Raw genomic sequence first — 21,934 nt, forward strand, 5'->3', positions numbered from 1 at the left:
GGTTCAGGGTTCAGTCATGAGCACCAAATCAACAGCTTGCTTCCCACGTGTACTGTTACCTAGATTTCATCTTTGTTTCCACCTCTGCTGTTCTCTACAAGACACTTGGACACTTGTAGGCCACACTTCCAGTTATTAACAATGGTTTGCACTTAGAATCAATGGATTGGTTGGTGGCAATCTATTCCTTCTGGACCTTGCATTCTCTTCCATTTACTGCTCAACTTGCTCCTTTCTTTTACAGCTAAGCATTTTTTTTTAAATAAATTTTTTATTGGGGAATGTTGGGGAACAGTGTTTCTTTCCAGGGCCCATCAGCTCCAAGTCAAGTCATTGTCCTTCAATCTAGTTGTGGAGGGCGCAGCTCAGCTCCAAGTCCAGTTGCCGTTTTCAATTTTTAGTTGCAGGGGGCACAGCCCACCATCTCATATGGGAATTGAACCGGCAGCCTTGTTGTTAAGACCTCGCGCTCTAACCAACTAAGCCACCCCAGCTGAGCATCTTGAGGCAGTCTTCCTTCTACTTTGTACATTATGCATTCCTGAAAATATGAGTTGAATATTAGATTTACATGTTATAAGGTATTTCTAGCCCTCAAAAGACAAGAACATATTTTTTAAATGCCTGACTATATAGTGCCTAGAGGTACCTCTGGTCCAATACCTGAAATGGCCCAGTTCCACATTTTTAAAACATTGTGCAAGAATGTCCTAGGTGCCCAAATCCACATGGATGAAACTTCCCATTTGATAGTTCTAAACTATTATCTGCCTCTGTCCCCTGCCTCATAGAGGGACCAAGGACTGGGAGGATGGTGGAGTGGTGGAGTGGGTCCGAAGAAGATATGCCTGCTTTACACAGTTGCAGGCAAGTTCTAGGGCTCAGGACTATGGTGTTCCTTGAGGCCTTGGGAACGTGTAACCACATCTGGTAGCCTGACTCAGTTAACACCCCTACAGATATAAATATCCATCCACTAATAAATGTCCTCTCCTCCCAGGCTTTTCCTCCAGCAAATCATTTATGGTTGACATGCAGTCCACTTTGCATTACCTTGAAATCGTCATTAGTCACTGAAATCCAAATACTACTTCTGTAAGATAGCCAGAAGCCCACATTTATTGCCTTTACTTCCACAGCTCTTGCTCTCTCTTCAACCCACTATAACCTTCCACTCCTCTGAAACTTTCTTGCAAAGATCACCCATAACCTCTTAACTTCAGAATTAAGGTGATGCTGTTTGACCTTTATCTTACCCAAGCTCTCTGGAGTTTGACACTATTGACCACTTCTCTTTTACTTCTTTTGCCATTATGACTCCAGTTTTTCTCCTACATCTCTGACGGTTTTCTGAAGTCATCCTCAACTCCTCCCTATCCCTTACTATTCTCCCCACAATCCAATGAATCACCAAATCCTATTGCTTCTGCACACTTCCCAATTCTGTCCTTCCTTCTCCATGCCCATGGCCACTGTCTTATAACATTGCTCTCCTGGGCAAGGACCACAGGCTTATTCTTCTCCAGTTTCTTCATGTAGTCAATCTGCTACTGGAGTTGACTTTCTGAAACATATTCTTCCAGCCACCTCTAGGTTTGTCATTTATTACACTGTATCTAACTCATCTGTTTATACACGTCTGTGGACTTCGCCAGACTGGAACTCCCTGAGGGCAGGAACTGATTTTATCCATTAGGTCCTTGGCTTGGTCAGGGTGGGGAGTAAGGGATGTATTTCCTGAGACACTCCACAATGAGGTAGCTTTTCCACTGCGTTCCCAAGTGCTCAACTTTAGCTAGTTCCCCAATCCCAGGACACTTGCAGTAGGGACGGGGACCCTCTTTTCAAAGCTGCAACAAACTCGGGATTCCCATCTCACCTTACCCATGTCCTGGCCTGCCAGCCTTCCCCTTTGATCCTGTGAAAGCCCTGTCTGGAACCTGATGCCCTCTAGGACTCTTGGGAGCTCTATCCTCCAATTGTGCATGTATGCAGTTAGTGCTACATTACCCTGATGAAGAAAGGTACCCTTCATTTTAGGGCTTCTTTCCCTCAATTCGGACTGGGCGGAGTAGCAGAGTGGGTAAAGAGTGCGGGTCACTTTGGAGCCGAACGGGTTGCAAAGAATGGCCGAGGCCCACGTACCACGGACGCGGGAGTGCGGCACTGGGGCTAAGCTTGGGCTTCCCCTTTCCCCCGCCTCCTTAGCTATGCTCGACCCACTTTAAGGCGGGATCTCCCACTTTAGCCAATTCTGGCAGCCGAACCCTGGCGGTTTGTACTCTTCCTTTCCAATGAGAAAAAAAGGAAGCAGCTTGGCTCCAATAACCAATCCGAAGAGGCGGCGCCTGGTTGTCAGGCAGGTTTGTAAGAGTTCGGGCCAATTGGAGGCGCAGATACCGCTCGACCCGGGCGCAGCGCGCAGGCGGTGGCGAAGAGACGCCGAGCGGGCCGAGTGCGGCCGAGCAAAGCCGGAGCCGGAGCGGGGCCGCAGGAGCCGGGCCGGGTCCGGACGGGCCGAGATGCCCTATAAACTGAAGAAGGAGAAGGTGAGCGTGGCCCATTTTCCCGCGCCTCCGCCTTGGGGCCTGCGCGGACCTCTGGGAGGGGCCCGAGCCAGGCCCGGGACAGCCCCAGACTCACCCTCCCGTCCGGCCCCCGTAGGACTCCCTGGGCCAGCCCTCCGCCTCCGCTGCTGGTCGCACCCCCAGCCTGTGCTGCAGCTGGGAAAGCTCCCTCACCTTGCCCGGGATAGAGTCCCCCCACTTACACCTCCCTTCCTTCCTCCACATACCCACGGCCTAGGGTAACCCCTTCCCTCCAGATCTGCCCCAATCCCGGGTCACTCCTCTGCTTTTTCTGCTCCCACCACTCTCCCCCAGCCCCCACCCATTTGCTCGTTTGGGACAGCCCCTCATCTGAGACTGCACCTCCCCCCAGCACCCCCCCCCCCCAGCCTCTTCCCTCCCCCTCTCACCCTCTTGGGCCTGGGCTGGCCTTTTCCATCGTCCCCTACACCCCCTTCTCCCGCTCTGCCAAGCTCCCTGACCTAGAACAGCTCTGCTTTCTCTCTTCTCCACCAAATCTGGCCTAGGCCCCTCCCTCTCTTTCTTCCTTCACACACAAACTTGTAAGCCAGAACGGAGCCTTCCTTCTGTGGATGGAACCTCAGAATGTCTGTGCTGGATGGGAGCGCATTCAGTGCAATCCCTCCAGGTACTGATGAGAAGACTGAGGCTTGGACAGGGGAAGGGACTTGGCCAAGGTCACACAGCCTGCGGGAGGCCCCGCTGCAATATCAGGGCTCCTGACATAAAGGCCTCTCCTGTACCAAAGTCCCCCCTAAGAAGCATCAACTAACTCCCAGTTTCTTTAAACCAGTCACCTTTCCAAATCTGAGCAGGCTTCTTCCCTTAATCCTTTGCATTTTTCCTTTTTTGCATCGGTGCTGGACTTCTGTCTTTCCTGGGCCATTACTGTCTACAAATCCGGCATCTGCCCTAACTCTCTGATTACTTTTCCTTCTTAGCCCACAGGCCAGCCACCTCTGAAACACCCTGGCCTTTGGCATGGTGTCCTGATACAGGCCATTTCTTGATGTTGCCTTCTTTCACCTTCTTCTACCTCCATACCGCCTTCCCCTGTTCTTCATCCCTGCCTTTCTCTACCCTCTATTTCCTGCTGTTGCTGAGTCTGACTCAGAGGTGTGGTTCCTTTGAGGTACAGACTCACCCAGAGGATGCTAGGATACCAGTTCCAGCCTCCCCCAGCTTCTCTCCTGGCTGGCCTCTCGCGGTGGGGGAAAGCTCTGACCTGGGTTCTGCACCAGCATAAAGCAACCCATCTTTATGACCCCAGAGGTGTCTTGCTTTCATTTGCCCTCTGATTGGCTGGGTTGCTGGGCCAATCTCTGACCTTATCAATGAAACTCTTTATCCTGGGGCTGTTGGAGATCTGCCCGGCAGCTCTGATTTGGGGTTGTCCCCATCACCTCTCAGGGCCTGACGTTCTGAGTGTAGGGTTAGTGATGGTGTACTGGGCGCTGAACCTCCTGGGGTGCTGAGCTGGGCACGGTTGTGTGCCCCACCCCAGTCCCTGTCTTTGGGGAGTGGGCAGGCTAAGGTGAGGTTGGGTAGCTTAGCTATAGGTGATACACATACAAGTCAGTCACACCAGGGGCTAAGGGGCTCCTTCAAGAAGTGTGGAGGCGCATGGAATTCAGGAGAAGCTGGTGAGATCCCCACCTACCTGTAGGTTTTAGTCCAAGGGAATGGCTACTGTCCTATCCCCAAAAAGCCTTTCTCTACCAGATGACTGAGAAGAAGAAAACTTTTTAATTAGACTTGCTAAGTATTTGGTTGGAAAAGAGTATTGGAAGGATCAGCGTGCAGAGGGCCAGGCATCTCTGATCCCCTTGAAGGTTTAACTTTCTGCTTTTGATTTCCAATTGCATTTGGCCTCCTTCAGTGGAGGAGGAGATACAAGTCCTGAGGAGGAGGGAGGTGACGTGTGACTGAGGTTTGCCTGGATGTGGTGGAGGCAGAAAGAAGGGATGGGTAGAGGATTTTTCTTGAGCATCCATTACCTGTCCCCTTCCCCCTTCATCTCTGTTGGCCCCAGTCATAGTCAGCCTTCCAAGTTTCCTCCCTGAAGCCTTTCCTGAAACCCTCCATTGCGATTGGGCTTGAGCTCTCCCTCCTCCCCTGGATTTGTAGAACTCTCGATAGGTCACCTGTGGCCCTTTTGTGTTCCCTTGGGCTGGAATCAATTGTGGACAAGTCTTTTCTTTTCCTTGAGATAACTAAGCTCCATTTTGGTTCGGCATCTCCCTTGCACACAGTAGGCACTCAATGGATGGATGCTGAGTCAATCGCTTGGGAGGATTTGCATCCCTCCTCTTCCCTCACGTTCTGAGCTGGGACTTATCTCTCTTAGGTTCCTGGGTGGGGTTCCCTGGCTCCCTCCCACTTCCTTCTTGTTCATTATACTAGTAATAACATTGACTAACATTAAGGTTTTCATGTACCAGACACCGTGCTAAGGGAATTAGGTACCATGATTGTCGTCACTTAATAGATGAGGAAACTGAGGCTCAAAGAGGCTAGTTCATTTGCCCATGATTATATAACTCGTCAAAGTTGAGCCCGGAACACAAGGCTGGCTCCAAACCACGGTGCCATGCAGCACTGGACTGCTGGGCTGGGCTGAGGTGTGTGCCCTTCACCTGTTGTGTAGGAGCCAGGGAGCAAGAGTGGTGTGCCTGGTTTTCCCACACCCACACCCCCAGGCAGCTGGGATCCCTCTTAGGCACATTCCCTGAGAGCTGTACGGTGGGTGGAGGGGCACAAAAAAGAATCAGGAACTTATCAAGTAGAGAGATGAGACATGTACAAAGAGGGACCAGCTTTGTCCAAGGGCCCACATCTGGGATGTGTGCAGACTGTCACCTCAGTGGTGTGTCCTGACTGTACCCCCGTCATCCTTTTCCTCTCCGCCCCTCTGAGCCACTCGCTGGCCGCTCGGTGAGGACTCAGCGAGCCCAGCCTGGTCAGTAGGCAGTGGGAGAGGGCTCAGCCCAAAGACGGAGCTCCTGCCTGCTGGTGCGAGATGCTCTACACCTGCGAATGGCTTCCTTCCTCCCTTCCCCCAGGAAGCCTTCCCCCTACTGCAGCCCACACAGAGCTCTCTTCTTCCTGAAATCCTTTTGCCCCCATAGTCACAATCACTTGATTTAACACTTCTCACGGAAGGGGCTCGCGTGCTGTTGAGTCACAGAATCTCCGAGCTAGAGGTGATTTTCATGGCCCTCCAAGCCGGTCTTCACTGAAGGCTTGAGTCCATTCTGCAGAAGGCCTTAGAGGAGGCCTGAGTGCTCCCCGGCTTGAATGCTCTTGGGGTTGGGGCGCTTGCAGCCTCATTAAGCAGCCGGTTTCTGTGCAGGAGAAAATTCTTCTTTGTTTGGAGCCTCAGCCTGTCTTCCTGCCGCTCCGGCCGTGGCTCTTGGGCCTCTGGAGCCACATGGAAGGAGTGGCATCTTTAGTCCACAGAGCAGCCCTATAGTTATTTGTAAAGATCCCTCGTGCTGCCCCTCCCGCCATGACTCCTCCCTTCCATTGTTACCTCTCCCAGTTCCTGCAGCTGTTGCTCTCAGGACATGCTTTTGAATCCACTCCCAGTATGGGTTGTATTTCCCAGCCACCGCCTCCCCCAAGAAAACTTAGGGTTTGTCTTTGTCCCTCCCAAAGTCTGATGCTCACAGCTGAACCAGAGCCTCCAGAGTGGCCCCGTCAGTGCTAAGGACGTCAGTGTCTCCCAGTGCCCAGCACGCCACACCGGTCTGTTAAGTGGATAGAAGGTCATGGGAGCCGCCATGGCACACCAATGATTTGTTTTCAGCTTGCAGCCAGACTTAAATCCCCAAGTCTTTTCCACATTTTCCCCATCCTGTTCCTGTGCAGTTGCTTGTTTTGGCCGGAAGCATAGGAAGAGATGCTGGGTAGGCCAGGGCTCTGAGCCAGTGGCCAGGTTCCCGAGGGATCCTTGGGACTACTGCTCATTCTTTGTAGCAGTTCAGGGCCTCACCCCGATGCTCATCCAGCGAGGCATTCTTGGGACAGCTCCCATGCCTGTACCATCACTGGGTATGCCAGTAGCACCCTCTGGTCTGGGTGCTATTGATGACATCCAAAAAAATGCCTCCAGATGTTTCCAGATGGCCTTGGGGGACAGGAGGGGCTCCTTCCAGCATGGTAGCCTGCGGCACCCTCTGCCCACTTTAGCCAGCAGCCAGCCTAAGCAGCTTGTTCCATGATGCTTTCCCCCTGAGACTTCTCACCCTGGTTCTTGACAGAGGCCCTCCCGGACCCTAACTCATACGCTAACCTTGGGAGGTGAAAGAGCACCATCATGCTTAATTATGGTGTGATGGAGATGCCTTCCCAACCAGATTCTAAACGCCGTGGAGGGACTGAATTTCCCTTTGTGTACCCTAATCCCTCTTCCCTTGGATTGGGGACAAGTTAGAGGCTCAGGGGTTCTGATTGAGGAAATTGGACAATTACAACTAAGACCTAAGGAGTCCAGACAAGGTCTTTCCCTTCCCCTGGCATCTGCTAACTCTACCTCCATCTTCTTCCTTCAGGAGCCCCCCAAGCTTGCCAAAGGCACGGCCAAGCCCAGCAGCTCGGGCAAGGATGGTGGAGGCGAGAGCACTGAGGAGGTAATGAATGTGGGTGCAGCCCTAGTCGTGCTGCAGACATCAGCTCCAACTGCTGGACGGTTAGAAGGATCTGGACAGGAGGGAAGGAGGCTTCGAGAGCTTGGGAGAGACCTGGGCAGCCCATGCACACCTCCCTCAGTCAGCCTTTCCCTTTGGCTGGTGTAGCCCAAATAAGCTTTCCCATTCTTCAGACTCCCCAGCAATTCCTGTGAAAGTTGTTTCTCTGTCTGCCAGCTTTGAGTACGGAGCATTCCTTCTTCCTTCGGGCAAAAAGCTAGGGGTACTAGGTCCCGGGGAGAAGGGAAGAAGTACACAGGTGCTCAGTGGTGTGGCAAGTGGCTTCAGCATGGCTCCGGGAGGGGCAGGAGGTGGGGAGTGGCTGGTGGCCCTGAGTCGGGCAGGGTTGGGCCCACTTCCCTTGGTCCCGATCAGATGGGAGCTGCTGAAGGGCAGCCGCGAGCAGAGGTCAGCGCAGCCCAGCAATCTCCGGCTGTAAAGCAATAAACGGCAGGCGGAGAAAAGACGAAGGTGGAGGCACTTCAGGAAGTCCAGAAAGTTTGCTCAGTGCTCGGTGGGATGCTCAGGCTGGTGAAGGGTCCCGAGAACACGGTGAGCCTGTGCCCGTGTTAGCCAGGAGCTGGTAATCCTTGATTCCTCTCGCCTGCCTCCCGTTCTGAACCGTTCAGAGGGATGGAGGAGAACAGGACCCAGAGCGCTCTAATTATGGGCAGGTCTCGAGTGTGTTGGGAGAAGAGATCGGTTAACAAGTGTTTGGAGTTAACTCCGGATTTAGATTGTTCTGGGTCCTTCTGGTCCTTACCACCTCGGTAATAGAGGTCATTCTATCGGTGATAGAGGTCATTCTATCACTTCTGTCACCTGGGGCCATCGTTTAGGTCTCCGTTGAGTAATGAGTTAGAAGAAGCAGGGTGGGTTTCCCCCATTTTACAGACATGGAAGTTGAGGACTGCAGAAAATAAATAAATCCCTCTGCACGAGCACAGGGATCTGAACGGGTGTCCGCTTAGCCCTTCTCGCTGGGTGTTGCCAGCCTGTGAGCTCTGAGGGGAAGAGCTGGCTTCTTCCCCACACTCGTGTGTTCTTGTTCTCGGTTCCCAGTATCCTCAGCCCCTGCTTCTGGGGGACACTCTGGGCTCAGCCTCCCTTCAGGAATGACGACATCTGTGGGACCCACAGGGCATGTCGTTGGGAGCTGGCAACTGACCTTCAAAGCAACAAGAGAGACTTAGAAACCTGGTTGAAAGGGACAGAAAGGAATAGGTGGGGGGCTGCTCCCCCCTTTTGCCTAACTCCAACTTGTTATTAGATAGATTGGATGTCATGTCCTGGAAGCGGCCTTCCTTGCCCACCCACCCTGTCCTCAGGACGAGGTCCCGGCTCCTGCTGTTTGCTCTTCTGGCACCAGCTGCCACCCACTGCCTTTCTGGACAAATCTGTTAAAGGCAGTGTGTCAATATCAAGCCCTCTGGAAAAGGAGGGTGTTGAGTTCACCTTGGACTCTGTGTTGGGAACCGCTGCTCACGGCTCACCTGTATGAGGCAGCTGCAGGAATTCTGCTCCATGAATTTCTAAAAGTGCACCCCTGTGGCCTCAGGCAGAGGGATGGTGGAAAAGTTGGGGCCAGGTTGTGAGGCGCAGGTCAGCAGAAGCTGTTTGGCACAGTCCTTTCATCGCCCTTCATCTCGTCCAGAGTTTTGGGCTCTTACACCAAATTTCCCGTGTTAAGCATTTGCCAGTCCTTCCCATTGATCCTAATAATTATAGCAGCCAACATTTATTTTATTGCACCGTGACTTGTATATTCGTTTCTTAGGGCAGCCATAACAAATTACCACAAACTGGCGGATGAAAATAACAGAGGCTTATTCTCTCACAGTTCTGGAGGCTAGAAGTCTGAACGCCAGGTGTCCACAGGCCAGGCTCCCTCTGAGGTCCTAGAGTAGAGTCTGTTCCACGCCCCTCTCCTAGCTCCTACTGGTGCTCAACAACCCTTGGCGTTCTTTGGCTTATAGACGCGTCACGCCAGTCTTTGCCTCCATCGTCACATGCTCTTCTCCCCTGTCTGTCTTTGTGTCTCTGTGTCCAGATGTCCCTCTTCTCATAAGGACGCCAGTCCTATTGGATTTAGGGCCCAGCCTAATCCAGTGTGATCTCATCTTAACTTGATTACCTCTGCAAAGACCCTATTTCCAAATAAGGTCATGTTCACAAATATTGGGTTGATGTGAATTTGGCGGGGAGGGGACACGTTTCTACCCAGTACACACTGCACCAGGCTCTGTGCTGAGTACTTGACATGCATGTAATCTTAAAATCTCATTTAATGTTCCCAGCACTCCCGTGAGGTCATTCTATCATCATCATCGTCATCATCACCCCCATTTTACAGACGAAACTGAGGCTTAGCGATCGATGTTAAATCACTTTCACTCGGCAGTAAAACAGCGGAGCTGGAATTCAACCCAGGTCCGTGCAGCTTGGGAGCCAGTTGTCCTGTGTTCTAGATGACACGAGACACTGGCTCCAAGATTCTAAAAGAGAGTCTCAGAATAGAAAGGAGCCTTGAGCGTTTAGGGCAGACTCACTGTGACCTGCCGCTGCAGGCGGAGGTCTTTCTTGGTCTGTTCTTGGAGAAAGCAGTTCCGTGCTGTGGGTGTTTCTATGTGGCACGCCCAGTCTTGAGTTCTGGGAGTGGGGGCAGAGGAAGGAAGAAATCATCCCATTCTCCCCCACGTTAGGTTGGCCACCCTATAGCCAGAGTTGTTACCCTAAATACATTTTTGGTCGTATCAGTCCTTTACTTGAAAACCTCTATTGGCATCTCTTTGTTCAAAAATTCCCACCCTCGCCCTCCTGTGCTGGTCCCACCCCGTTCTTCTAGCGCCCGTCCTGGTTTCTTGCCCACCGGACATGCCATGTTCTAATACAATGAGCGCTTTTATGACGCACGGCCCTCATCGATGCGGCTCCATTGATCTGGACTGCTTTATTTCTCTCCTTTCTTTCTTTGCCTAAACTCATGTTTATCCTTTAAGAGCCAAATGAAAAGTCACCTTTCCAGGGACATCTTCCCTCCCTCGTTCTCAGGCAGAGTGTTTAGCTCAGCCTTCTGTATTCCCCTATCCTTTGTTGCTGTCTCTGCTTTTGAATCTCCCTGTACTAAAAGCTGCTTTTGTGTCTGTCGCGCCCACTGGACTGTGAGCTCTTGGAGGGCAAGGGCCGGGTTTTGTTCACCTTTTAATCTCTAATGCTGAGCGTGATGTTTATTGGAGAAATGAAGGAACGAATTAAGTACAGCTCGACGGAGCTCTCGTTGTCAGCATAGGAGAGAATGCCTCTGTGGTGTTGAGGGTTTTACACTACAATCGATCTTTTTAGTTTTTGGCTAGTTAATTCACAATGCCAAAGCTATAACCCTGATCTTTGCATTTTTCACTGTTGATCTTTCGTCTTTCTGTTACAATAGTTTCTGTGGTGCTTAAATCATATTTCTATCTCCTGTTTTATTTACGTTTCAATGTGTGGGTTGATGGTGGGTGTGTGAGGATCAGGTTGGACCAGGTTTGGTTCGGAATATAGTTGGCAAGTGTAGTGGCCGTCTCCTGTGTGAGCGTGGTGTGGAAATTCAGGGCGCCACTTACTTGCTGGAGGCCGGAATCTAGGAAGGCTTCTTGGAGTGTGGATCCTGTTGAGAGTTTAGTAGAAGTGGGAGGAGAACGTACTTCAAGCAGAGTCTCAAGGAGAGGGCCACTGCAGAGTCTCAGAAATGGGAGCAGGCAGGCTATAGGAGGGGTGGACAGCAGGTTGGCCCCACTGCTTTTAATCAGTGTCCACGCATGCTCTGATGGCCGCACAAGGTTCTCCAGGGGACTCACCTGCCTCCCACCTCCCCCCGCCCAGGTCAGTGGAGGAGAAGTTAGAAGCTGGAGCTTTTAGGACAAAGTGTTGAACGTGAAGTGAGTTGCTGGCATATCTCCATACCTCCCTTCTGACGAGCATGTTTCCTGGCCAAGGGCGAATAGACTCAGACCAGTGATGCCTCATGGAGGCTTGGCAGCCAGGGGCTTTGCTGGCTGGCCCAGCTGTCTCTCAGATGCTTTTTGTGTCTGGGGCCTGGGAGTCTGGTTCTTATAAAACAGGGGTGGCCCTGCGGGGTGGGGGTGGGGCAGGCTCAGCCTGCTCAGCTGCTCCCCAGTCCCCCCAGCCTTTAATGCAATCCTAGTGGGGAAGGGACCATAGGCACCAACTCGTTGGGTGGTTTTTAAACTTTGCTTTTTAGCCATGTCTTCCCTTGAAACCTTACGTGGAGAATGGCTGGGAAACCACTGAGCTAGTCCAATGCCCTCGTCGTTAGCAGAGAAAATGGAGGCCTTGTTTCTCCCTCGCCGGGAAGGATGGCTCCTTTCTCTGGACGTGCCCTCGGTGTGAGGTTCGTGAAGGTGCAGAGTATCTGTGTCTGTCTGGGGGGATGGAGTTCTTCCCAAGAACACTTGGGGACGTGTTCTTCCCAAGGCTTCTTCCTCGACTGCCACAGAACTTCTCACACTAATGTTTCCCCCTCCCACTCTGCTCCTGCCTCTGGCCAGGGCTCCGTTCTGAGGGTTTCTAGATTGGTACAGGAAGGGCTTGTGGGGAGGGGCCTGGGCTTAGCCCCCAGTCAATCAACCAATCAAACATTTGTTGAATGCCTACCAGGTGCTAGTGCTGAGGGCACCCAGAGCTGTGCAAACCAGGGTCCAGGCTTTCAAAGGCCCTTTGCTCTCTAGTGGGGGGAATGGCACGTGAACAGATAGAGCAAGAGGTGTCACCGGAGGTGATCACAGAGCCAGTGGGACAGACAAGTAGTGTCAGGAGGCTGGGGACGAGGTGGATACCCAAGGTGTGGAGTCATCTGAGAAGGGTTTTTGGGAAAAGGTGGGATTTAAGCTGGGTCTTAAAAGATGCAATGCCTTCTTGGGTTCCCCCATTTTAAAACAAGGAAGATAATGGACTCTAAGGAACCTTTGAGGTGTGTTAATTTCAGGAGTTTCCAGGATGCATTCCTAAAATCCAGGGATGGGAAATAATGAATAACAGTAATAGAAGATACTGTTATAAAAAAGTGTTATAAAACACTTTTACATACTGTATTAGATACTTTTAGATACTGTTATAAAAAGTGTTATAAAACACTGCTGTGTGCATTGTACTGTTCATTTAAATCCTTATTACAATCCTTTGAGTTAAGTACTATTGTCATTCCCATTTTACAGATGAAGAAACTGAGGCATAGAGCGACTATATGACTTTGAGCTAATAAATGGCAGAGCCAAGAGTCAAACCCAGGCAGTCACGCCTGTCTGCCCTTGATCCTTAAGCTCCACAGATAAGGGTGTGTTTGTTCCTATGACAGGGAAATGGAGGCACAAAGCAGGAGAGCATCTGATGCATACCAAACTCTAGCCCCCCAAACTTCTGCCTCTCTCCCCCGCCCTCCATCAACGTGTGACCTACCTGCCATATACGGGAAGAGACACCCCAGACTCCAGGTGCCCCACACTAACCAAAATCACACTAGCGGAGTGCTGGTCATGGCAGGAGAGGTGTATGATGGCTGATTTGCCCCACTGCCTTGCGTTCCCCTCGTCCAGTTGGTATCTGGGGCCGTCATTTTAGGTGGAGGAGGAGGCCAAATGGCCAAAGTGGTAATGAACCACACTGGACCCAAGACCTGCCTCAGGCTGGATCCCGTCCTCCCTCCCCATTCTCTGATCCCCAATTAGGTCACAAGCTCGACGTAATTGTTGCTATCAAAAATTCAGAGCTTACAAAACATAACATGCCTCCCTTTCTCCTATCCCAGAGGATTTTAAATTCCCCGACTCCTTATGGTATGAAGTAAGAGTTTATGGAGGGGACCGGAGAGGAGGTGGGGATGGCAGGTATGAGGACAGGACAACTTTCCTGTGTTCTGGGTGCCCATCTGGACGTGGCTTCACTCCTCTAGCCCTACTGCAGTCCCTGGTTGGGGGCAAGGGCTGTCCCGTGGCTCAGCCTCTCTCCTCTTCCAATGGGGTTACCTGGACAATACCTGTAGGTGGACTGCTGTGCAAATATCTGTGTGTAGGCTTCTGCAAATGGGCTTCTGCACGCGTGTCTAGGAAGAAGCATAGAGGTAGCTTTTAAAAATTAGCTGTATTTCTCTCAAGATCAAAGCAATGTCAGCTTGTACAAAATATCGAAAAGGAGAAAAAAATCATCCATCATTCTGTTACCACAGGAGATAGTCACGACCACAGTGGTGCACTTGGTCTTGTTCTTTTCCTTTTCTTCCCAGGGTTTTGGGTTCTGTGCCTGTGTCGTAAGGTGCGAGAGCTCCTTTTGCATGCACTGTTCTTAGTGTCCTTATTTTACATTTGTATCAACATGATAGACGTGAACATGTACATCGTTCAGAAAGTCTCGGGTTTGTAATGGAAAGGGCAGCCCCTGCCCAGGCCCCCCCACCCCCCCGTTGGTCGGTGACAACCACGTTCAACTCCTAACTCCTTCCTTGGAGATGGACTTCTATGATTTTCAAATAAGAGTCTTCCACTTTTTTTTTAATTGTTGAGGTTTTGATATTATCTGTTGACTTCCTACCGTGGAAAACGAAGGCCTTGGTGTCTTACACCGCCCTGTGGACATTTCCCCTCCTCCCAAAAGACTTAGCACCAATTTTGGGTAAATTACTCTGACTGTGTAAATATTTTTCACAGCGGAACCATGCATGATTATATTTAGTACATAGTTGTCATAAACTTGATTTTAACTCCATGATACCCCATTTCTTCCTTTCTTTCCTGTTATACATAAGGCTGTAAAAAATATAACAAGGCCAAAGCCTTCTTTTATAGTTAGGATTTTTCTTAAGCTATGTTTTTAGTAGTGAAACTACCGAGACATGGGAATGAATGTCTTTTAACTTGTCATAAAAGACCGTCACACATTCAGTAAAGTGGGACAGTACAGTAATCTTAGGTGTCTGCCCAGTGAACTTGTACGTGAGTATAGGCTGTGCACCATCTCGCAGATGCAGTCCAGATAGAGAATGACTTAGAAGGTTCCTCATGCCCCTCCTCCGTCAGTGCCCACACACCACCCCTCACCACCCCTACTTCAGCCCCGGAAAGATAGCCACTTTTCTGACTCTGTCACCATCAATTAGTTTTGCCTGTTCATGAACTGTAGTGAACATTGAGAAAGCTCTGTATGGATAGGCAAGAGGCATCACTTGGGGAGACAAGACTCCGTGACCACTCCCTTCCAGGGATAACCCATAGTTATCTGTGACCCTGGCCTTGGCTCCTTCCAGGGCAGGGGACAGCTCCTCACTGCCCAGGTCTGCACAGGCATACATGGACTGGGGAATGGACGGACGGCGGCCCCGGCCTGGGGTGGGAGGAGGAGTTTGGACTTCAACAACTCACTTGTTTGATCAGGCCCAGCCACAGCCACAGCCACAACCCCAGGCCCAGCCGCAGCCCCCGTCTCAGCCACCGTCATCCAACAAGCGTCCCAGCAACAGCACACCACCCCCCACGCAGCTCAGCAAAATCAAGTACTCAGGGGGGCCCCAGATTGTCAAGAAGGAGCGAAGGCAAAGCTCCTCCCGCTTCAACCTCAGCAAGAACCGGGAGCTGCAGAAGCTTCCTGCTCTGAAAGGTACTCGGAAAGATCTGGGGCTGGTGCACCAAGCCTAGGGGGCACCGGGTGTTAGCAGAAGAAAGCTTTGTGGTATTTTGTGGGGATGGGAATTGTAGCAAATGTGAGGGGTGATTCCACCGGGGCTGGGAGTGCCAGGGGAGCAGGATGGAGGCAGGACGGGCTAGGGGAAAGCCCTGTGAGGCGAGTAGGGCATGTCAGTGAAGAACCTGACTGTGGGGGCCCCCTTCCAGATTCGCCAACCCAGGAGCGGGAGGAGCTGTTTATCCAGAAGCTGCGCCAGTGCTGCGTCCTCTTTGACTTTGTGTCAGACCCACTCAGTGACCTCAAATTCAAGGAGGTGAAGCGGGCAGGACTCAACGAAATGGTGGAGTACATCACCCATAGCCGCGATGTTGTCACCGAGGCCATTTACCCTGAGGCTGTCACCATGGTGGGCACAGGGAAAGGGGAAAGCAGGCGGGGTGGGGGCCAGAGAAGCTCGGACGGAGCTCTCACCTGGGCCCTCCCCCTCAGTTTTCAGTGAACCTCTTCCGGACGCTGCCACCTTCATCGAATCCCACCGGGGCCGAGTTCGACCCAGAGGAAGATGAGCCCACCCTGGAAGCCGCATGGCCACATTTGCAGGTACCCGGAGGGAAAGCGGGGAGGCTGGCCCTGGCTGCAGGGACTGGGGCACTGTGAGACCTGCTGCCAGGGGTACGTCCCATACCCCCTAAGTGGATGCTCCTTTCCTCCCCCAGCTCGTGTACGAGTTTTTCTTACGTTTCCTCGAGTCTCCGGATTTCCAGCCAAACATTGCCAAGAAGTACATTGACCAGAAGTTTGTCCTTGCTGTGAGTCCCTGAAATCCTGTTCCCCCACTCCTTCCAGTTCATGAACTCTAGTGCCAAGTCCCCTCACTCCAGTCCAGCTGCTCTTTCTCCTGCTGCTGCATATGTTGGCTTGCAGCTGCGTCTTGGGGTTTACACAGACCGACTCTGCCCTTAAGAAGTTTCCAGCATAATGGAAGGAAACAGAAGAACAACACAAGTTACCTTCCCCCCCTCAATGGGGGCGTGCAAACCTGCATACTCAGACAGCACCTGGGGTAGAGCAGTGTAATAGAATCACTCTTTCCAGAGACTTGTCCCCACTCCCCCTCTTCAGAGAACCTCTGGGCTTCCCCTGGCCAGGATCCTATGTCCCCCCCGCCCCACCTCCCTCGGCGGCTGCCTCGCTCACCGCTTTTCCTCCTACCTGCTCCCAGCTCTTGGACCTATTTGACAGTGAGGACCCTCGAGAGCGGGACTTCCTCAAGACCATCTTGCATCGCATCTATGGCAAGTTTTTGGGTCTCCGGGCTTATATCCGTAGGCAGATCAACCACATCTTCTACAGGTGAGGCCAGGAGCCCAGGCTTAGGAGCAAAGCCAGTCCCCACTGAGATGGGGTGGGAGAAGAGAGGTAGGGGGAACTGGACAATGCTGGAGGGGCATCAGGGGGGGTCCAGAGACATTTTTCTTCCCCTAGGTTCATCTATGAGACAGAGCATCACAACGGGATTGCTGAGCTCCTGGAGATCCTGGGCAGGTGAGAGGTGGGGTGGGGCACACATGCCTGAAAACAGTTGGGAGGCTGAGCGCCTTGAGCTCGGACCGGGCTCTGTTTTGGTCCTCACGAGCCTCCCTTAACTCCTAGCATCATCAATGGCTTTGCCTTGCCCCTCAAGGAAGAGCACAAGATGTTCCTTATCCGTGTCTTGCTTCCCCTTCACAAGGTCAAGTCCCTGAGTGTCTACCACCCTCAGGTGAGCTGCCTTCCTCCTGATGACCCCTGACCCTCGCAACAGAGAAAAGAGAGGGAGGGAAGTATTCCGGCTGGGATGGGGTGGCAGAGGGAGTGGCTAATTCCTCTCTACACCTTTTCTTCTGGGGTCTTGCTTCTGTCACTCACCTCCTCTCTACCTCAACCTTTTCGCAGCTGGCATACTGTGTGGTACAGTTCTTGGAGAAGGAGAGCAGTCTCACCGAGCCGGTAATTCCTCTAAGCCCCAGGGTCCCTCTCAGTCAGCAGCACTTGCCCGTCTGTACCTGTCGAGCAGTGCTGTAAGCGGGTGCTCGGGGGGGATGTGGCCCAACTGGTGACATAGCTTCCTCTCTGAAGGAGAAGGAAAACCTGTGGACACCTAGGAAACAGATCCAAGCCAGAGAAACATGAGCAGTTTGTGGGGGCCACCCAGGCTGTGCCCACCAGGGAGTTGGGTGGTGGGGAGGGTAGGAAGGCTTCCTGGAGAACCAGGCAAGTGTTGAGGGACAATTTGACCCCCGTGTCCTCCTCATCTCACAGGTGATTGTGGGACTTCTCAAGTTCTGGCCCAAGACCCACAGCCCCAAGGAGGTGATGTTCCTGAATGAGCTGGAGGAGATTCTGGATGTCATTGAACCTTCGGAGTTCAGCAAAGTGATGGAACCACTCTTCCGCCAGCTGGCCAAGTGTGTCTCCAGCCCCCATTTCCAGGTGAGACCCAGACGCAGCGTGGCCCAGCCCCTGCCTCCCAGACACCAACGGGTGTTCTTGAGCAAAGCTAGCCGTGTCCCCACGGAGTCCCGTCTGTCCCCACCAGGTGGCAGAACGTGCTCTCTATTACTGGAACAATGAGTACATCATGAGCCTGATAAGTGACAATGCTGCCCGCGTCCTCCCCATCATGTTCCCTGCACTCTACAGGAACTCCAAGAGCCACTGGAACAAGTAGGGGGCTGGCGTGGGGTTTGGCCCTGGGGCTCTGGTTTGGGAACCTGTGAGAGCGTGGGAGATCAAAAGAGCCGACAGTCTCATGTGCTCACTCAGCGAGTGGGGTGGGTGCCCGCTGCACGTTGATAGGACCTGAGGGACTGACTGGGGAGAAGATACCTTGTGAGGATCCCCTGTGATACCAAACAGCAGAGCAGTGGCCTGTGTTACACCTCTTCTTGTGGTCAGAGAGTCTGCAGCTTTGGAGACTTAATTCCATGCTGTGAGAAGCTCATGTGACCTTCCTAGTACGTGTTGAATCCCAGGGTTGTAAAAAGGCTTTCCTGCTAAAAGCAGGGAGCCTGTAGCACAGATGCCTCTCATGCTGCTGGGAGCCCATTAGTGTGGCCCAGAGCATAGGAAGTAGTGGAAGAAGGTGGGTCGTGGAGCACGGGGTGGGAGGAGGATGGATAAGCGGACCAATATTTGTAAAGACCCCGAAATGCCCACCTCAAGTCACGTGATTTGGTCAGAGAGATGAGCTTACACCGCAGCGTTTGTGAAATAGGACTAGTAACTGAGAAAGCTCTTAGCAGACACCTCCTAGGAGAGGGCAAATTGGGGTCCTAGTACGAAGGGCAGGCTTGGGCCTCCATAGCTCATCTTCCCCCCCCCACCCCGTGGCAGGACAATCCATGGGCTGATCTACAACGCCCTGAAGCTGTTTATGGAGATGAATCAGAAGCTGTTTGATGACTGCACACAGCAGTACAAGGCGGAGAAGCAGAAGTGCGTATGTCCGCTTGCAGCGCTTTTATTGTCCACCAGCCCCCCTTGGCTTCTCTCTCAAGCCCAACCCCCATCCTGTCTCTGCTTCCTCAGGGGCCGCTTCCGAATGAAGGAAAGAGAAGAGATGTGGCAAAAGATCGAGGAGCTGGCCCGACTTAATCCCCAGGTGAGGTTTTTCTGCCGTTACCCTGCACTGAGGGGTCCATCTTGGTCTGCGGGCGGGTTTGTTTGAGGGGGCGTAGAGGCAGACAGACTTCTGAAGTGGCTCTCCCCACACGTCCACGCCTCCTTTCCTTCTCAGTATCCCATGTTCCGAGCTCCGCCACCACTGCCACCTGTGTACTCAATGGAGACAGAGACCCCCACAGCAGAGGACATCCAGCTTCTGAAGAGGGCGGTGGAGACAGAGGCCATGCAGGTGGCAGGGCACAGAGGGAGGGGGGAGAGAGGCTAAAGACAGCTCTGGGAGGGAGAGGAGACAGGAGCAGCAGAGCCCAGGAATGTGGGGAGGAAACAATAGAATGTACTGGGAAGTGGTCACCGTTCCTCGCCTTCCCTGTATCCATACACAGATGCTAAAGGACATCAAAAAGGAGAAAGTGCTGCTTCGGAGGAAGTCAGAGCTGCCCCAGGACGTGTACACCATGAAGGCACTGGAGGCACACAAACGGGCGGAAGAGTTCTTAACTGCCAGCCAAGAGGCTCTCTGACGCCCTCACCTTCCCTCCACAGGGCCACAGCCCACGCAGCCCGGGGACGCCGCCCTCGCCCTCCACCCTCTGCTCCCCACTGACCGACACGGGGCAAGGCAGTGCCTGTCTAGCTCCTCTAGGGAGGGTGATGCGGCACTTGAAGCAGGGACACCCACAGCGTGGTCCCTCTTCTCCCCAAAATGTGTTCATGCCTACCTGTGGCTAGTAGAGATGGGCTGAGCACTAAGCTGCTTCGTGCTCAGAGAACTGCGGAGGCCTGTCCCCCTCCTGCTCCTAACCCCACAGCTACCTGAGGCTGCTCTGAGAAATACACACGGGAATACATATGCTCCTCTCCTCTTCCCCTCATCCTCATTTGGACTCCAGGGGTCTCCTCTCCCTCCCCTGCAGAGGCACACAGGGAGCGGCAGGAGATTATTCTCACCAAAGTTATGCCAAGCCCCACTGGCCCCTGGAGTCAGTAGCTGGAGGGGCGCCAACCCCCCACAGCACAAGGAGGCCCCCAGCCCCCGCAGTGCGCAGGCTGAGGGGGCTGTATTATTTCCTCTTACCCTCTACCTGACCAAGACCACATGGGACGTCAAACAGAGAAATGCATAGGCTATGGACAGTAGGTGATGAATAAAGGGCCCAGATGGACCAAGAGAAGAGGATGAACAAACACCCTCCCCTGTGCCCTTTCTTTGGTGAGCAGCAGCCCTGGGATCACAGACATGGAAGGGACCACCTGGGGCTGACTGCTTTCCTGTGCCGTTGGTTCCCAAAGTTAGGAGGAAGGAAGCAGGGAGCAGTGCCCCAAGCATGGCTCCCCCAACACCTATTTATTTCCTTGTTTGTGCTAATGCTGGGCAGGCCTTCACTTGTCCCTTTCAGGTACCATGGAGGGGCAAGGGCTTAGGAGGACCAGACCCAGGTCCCAGGGGCACAGGCAGTGCAGCTTTTGGCTGTGTACATAGGGTGCTTTATTCTCCAGAGTGATACATGCGAAGGTGGGTTGGGCTTGGGCCGATGTCCCCATATGTACAGAATTGAATAAAGTGGGTCTCTGAGAAGTCTGATTTGCCTTGATGTGGAAGGGGAGAGATGGGGAGGATGGAACTGGACATTACAACCAGAGATGTGTTCAGTCCTGTGCTGGTTCCGCTATGGAATGCAGGGAGGTAAGGCAGCCCTCCAGGTGGTCACTTCCAGGCAGGGGATGCCTGCCGGGCTTGGAGGGCCTTCTGTACCACGTCTTCCCACTGGGCATCTGATATCTCCTGAGCCCACGCCGGAACCCCTGGCGCAGGCAGGCTTACTCCAGCCATTGTCCTTTTCACCAGCTCTACATGTTCTGAAATCACAGGCAGAGACCAATAAGAGAAGAGAAACAATGGGACCAGCTCCCCTTCCCATTCCTTTAATTAACCCAGAGCCACTGGGCTAGCCAGGTCACCAAATCCATCTGTTATTTTCTAGGCAAGCCTGCCCGTTCCCCAAGTCTAGCAGAATAGCATTTCATCGGGATTCTGAAGTCTGCAAAATCTTAGATTATAAACTGTTGTTTTAGGAACAGGGTATTCCTCTGTGACCTCTTTGTTCTATCCAGTCCCTTTCCTCCATAATTATTCCAGAATGAAAAATTGATCTCTTTTACCTGGGTCCATGGGAATAGAGCTGTGGTTGCTCAATGCCGTGGCTCCCTCCTCATCTTCGCCCTCACTCTCTAATGGTGGGTCAGGCAAATGAAGCCCCAGGGCCTGCAGAGCCAGAGATAAGATAGTTCAGGGCCAGTCCACGGATCCCAGCTTCACCTGCTCAGGAACAATGCCTCCTCCACCGTACCTGGATCCGATCCTGGATGTCGGCGACTACATCTTCTCCATCTCCCATTGGTGCCAGCTCCACCTCCTCTGGTTCAGGATCTTGGTTCAGGGGCTGGTAGGAGTAGCCAGCAGGGCCTGCCCCGGTTTCCTCTTGTTCTTCCTCAGGCTCCTCACTGCTCCAATCCCCAGTGCCTTCTGTAGGACCCTGGTGTGGTCCTAGTTCCTCAGTCTGATTGGGGAAGATACGCTCAGGGCCCATGGTGTCTCCCCCTAGAACTACTGCTGCCATCCGGGCAGGGGCTGCAAGAACAGGGAGGCAGGATAGGGATATGATGAAATCAGGTCTATATTCAGCCTCCCACCCACCCACCTTGTGATCTTGGGAGTCCACAGAACATTTAAACGCCCCCAACCTTCCTCCACCCCACCCGACCCCAGCCTCTCCTACGTCCTCCACATTGTAAGATGGCTCTTAATCTCCAACCGAGGCCCACCCGCCTTGCTCGGCCATTTCTTAAATAACAGCCCAACCGGAGGCCAAACACACTCCTTTCAGAACCCCGCCCTCCCTTCTCCCCCACCGACTTGGGAACTCCGGGTTGCCAAACGATCTCCCCTAGACAGGGCGCATCCGTCCCCTTCTCCTCTCTTCATGGGGTTCCCTTTGTACCACCTGACAAACGCCCTTCAGGGCCCAGGGGCTCCCCTCTAATGGCCCCAGCTGCGGCGTCCCCCACCCGCCCCCACCGATTGTCGGCGCCGGTGTCCCCGCGCGCCTCACCCGCTCAGAGCCCGCGACCGAACCCGCACCTTCACTTCCGGCGGGGCAGGACGTGCTAAGGTGCCTGGTCTCCAGCCCCGCCCCGTGCTCATGATTGACGCAAGCGAGGACTAGGAGTCCGCCCCTTGCCCCGCCTCCGCCATCCCTTGCCCAGACCACAAGGGAGGGACTGCAGTGCCCAGTGACCCCCCACACACAGTTTTTGACA

At 53.0% G+C, this 21,934-nt stretch overlaps 2 protein-coding genes across 3 annotated transcripts; one reads left to right on the forward strand and one right to left on the reverse strand.

The window, feature by feature from the left end:
* The first annotated feature begins 2,397 nt into the window (after nt 1-2,397).
* On the forward strand, nt 2,398-20,195 carry PPP2R5D (protein phosphatase 2 regulatory subunit B'delta). The gene is made up of 16 exons (XM_033103474.1): nt 2,398-2,549; nt 7,142-7,219; nt 14,701-14,923; nt 15,157-15,356; nt 15,440-15,550; nt 15,667-15,759; nt 16,173-16,303; nt 16,436-16,495; nt 16,604-16,712; nt 16,886-16,939; nt 17,252-17,422; nt 17,529-17,656; nt 18,326-18,427; nt 18,521-18,593; nt 18,729-18,845; nt 19,000-20,195. The coding sequence occupies exons 1-16, from the start codon at nt 2,523-2,525 to the stop codon at nt 19,135-19,137; spliced, it is 1,815 nt and encodes a 604-aa protein (XP_032959365.1). The 5' UTR covers nt 2,398-2,522; the 3' UTR covers nt 19,138-20,195.
* Nucleotides 20,079-21,884, reverse strand: MEA1 (male-enhanced antigen 1). Of its 2 annotated transcripts, none has more exons than XM_033103487.1 (4): nt 21,756-21,884; nt 20,965-21,245; nt 20,777-20,879; nt 20,079-20,473 (listed from the first exon to the last, which is right to left on the reverse strand). In XM_033103487.1, exons 2-4 carry the CDS (start codon nt 21,232-21,234, stop codon nt 20,322-20,324), a joined length of 525 nt encoding a protein of 174 aa, XP_032959378.1. In that variant the 5' UTR covers nt 21,235-21,245; nt 21,756-21,884; the 3' UTR covers nt 20,079-20,321. The 2 variants fall into 2 exon arrangements, with proteins under 2 accessions (XP_032959378.1, XP_032959377.1); XM_033103486.1 differs by having other exon boundaries at nt 21,727-21,832.
* Between the last annotated feature and the right edge of the window lie 50 nt (nt 21,885-21,934).

The sequence above is a fragment of the Rhinolophus ferrumequinum genome, chromosome 3, assembly GCF_004115265.2.
Source record: "Rhinolophus ferrumequinum isolate MPI-CBG mRhiFer1 chromosome 3, mRhiFer1_v1.p, whole genome shotgun sequence".
NCBI lineage: Eukaryota > Metazoa > Chordata > Mammalia > Chiroptera > Rhinolophidae > Rhinolophus > Rhinolophus ferrumequinum.

What these genes read in the sequence shown, in the direction of transcription:
- PPP2R5D (XM_033103474.1), top strand. Translation starts at nt 2,523, where the DNA reads ATGCCCTATAAACTGAAGAAGGAGAAG. An exon ending in ATAAACTGAAGAAGGAGAAG is followed by an intron (nt 2,550 to 7,141) that starts GTGAGCGTGGCC and finishes TTCTTCCTTCAG; the next exon opens with GAGCCCCCCAAGCTTGCCAA. An exon ending in TGAGTGTCTACCACCCTCAG is followed by an intron (nt 16,713 to 16,885) that starts GTGAGCTGCCTT and finishes ACCTTTTCGCAG; the next exon opens with CTGGCATACTGTGTGGTACA.
- MEA1 (XM_033103487.1), bottom strand. Translation starts at nt 21,234, where the DNA reads ATGGCAGCAGTAGTTCTAGGGGGAGACACCATGGGCCCTGAGCGTATC. An exon ending in ACATCCAGGATCGGATCCAG is followed by an intron (nt 20,880 to 20,964) that starts GTACGGTGGAGG and finishes CTGGCTCTGCAG; the next exon opens with GCCCTGGGGCTTCATTTGCC. An exon ending in CTCTATTCCCATGGACCCAG is followed by an intron (nt 20,474 to 20,776) that starts GTAAAAGAGATC and finishes CTGTGATTTCAG; the next exon opens with AACATGTAGAGCTGGTGAAA.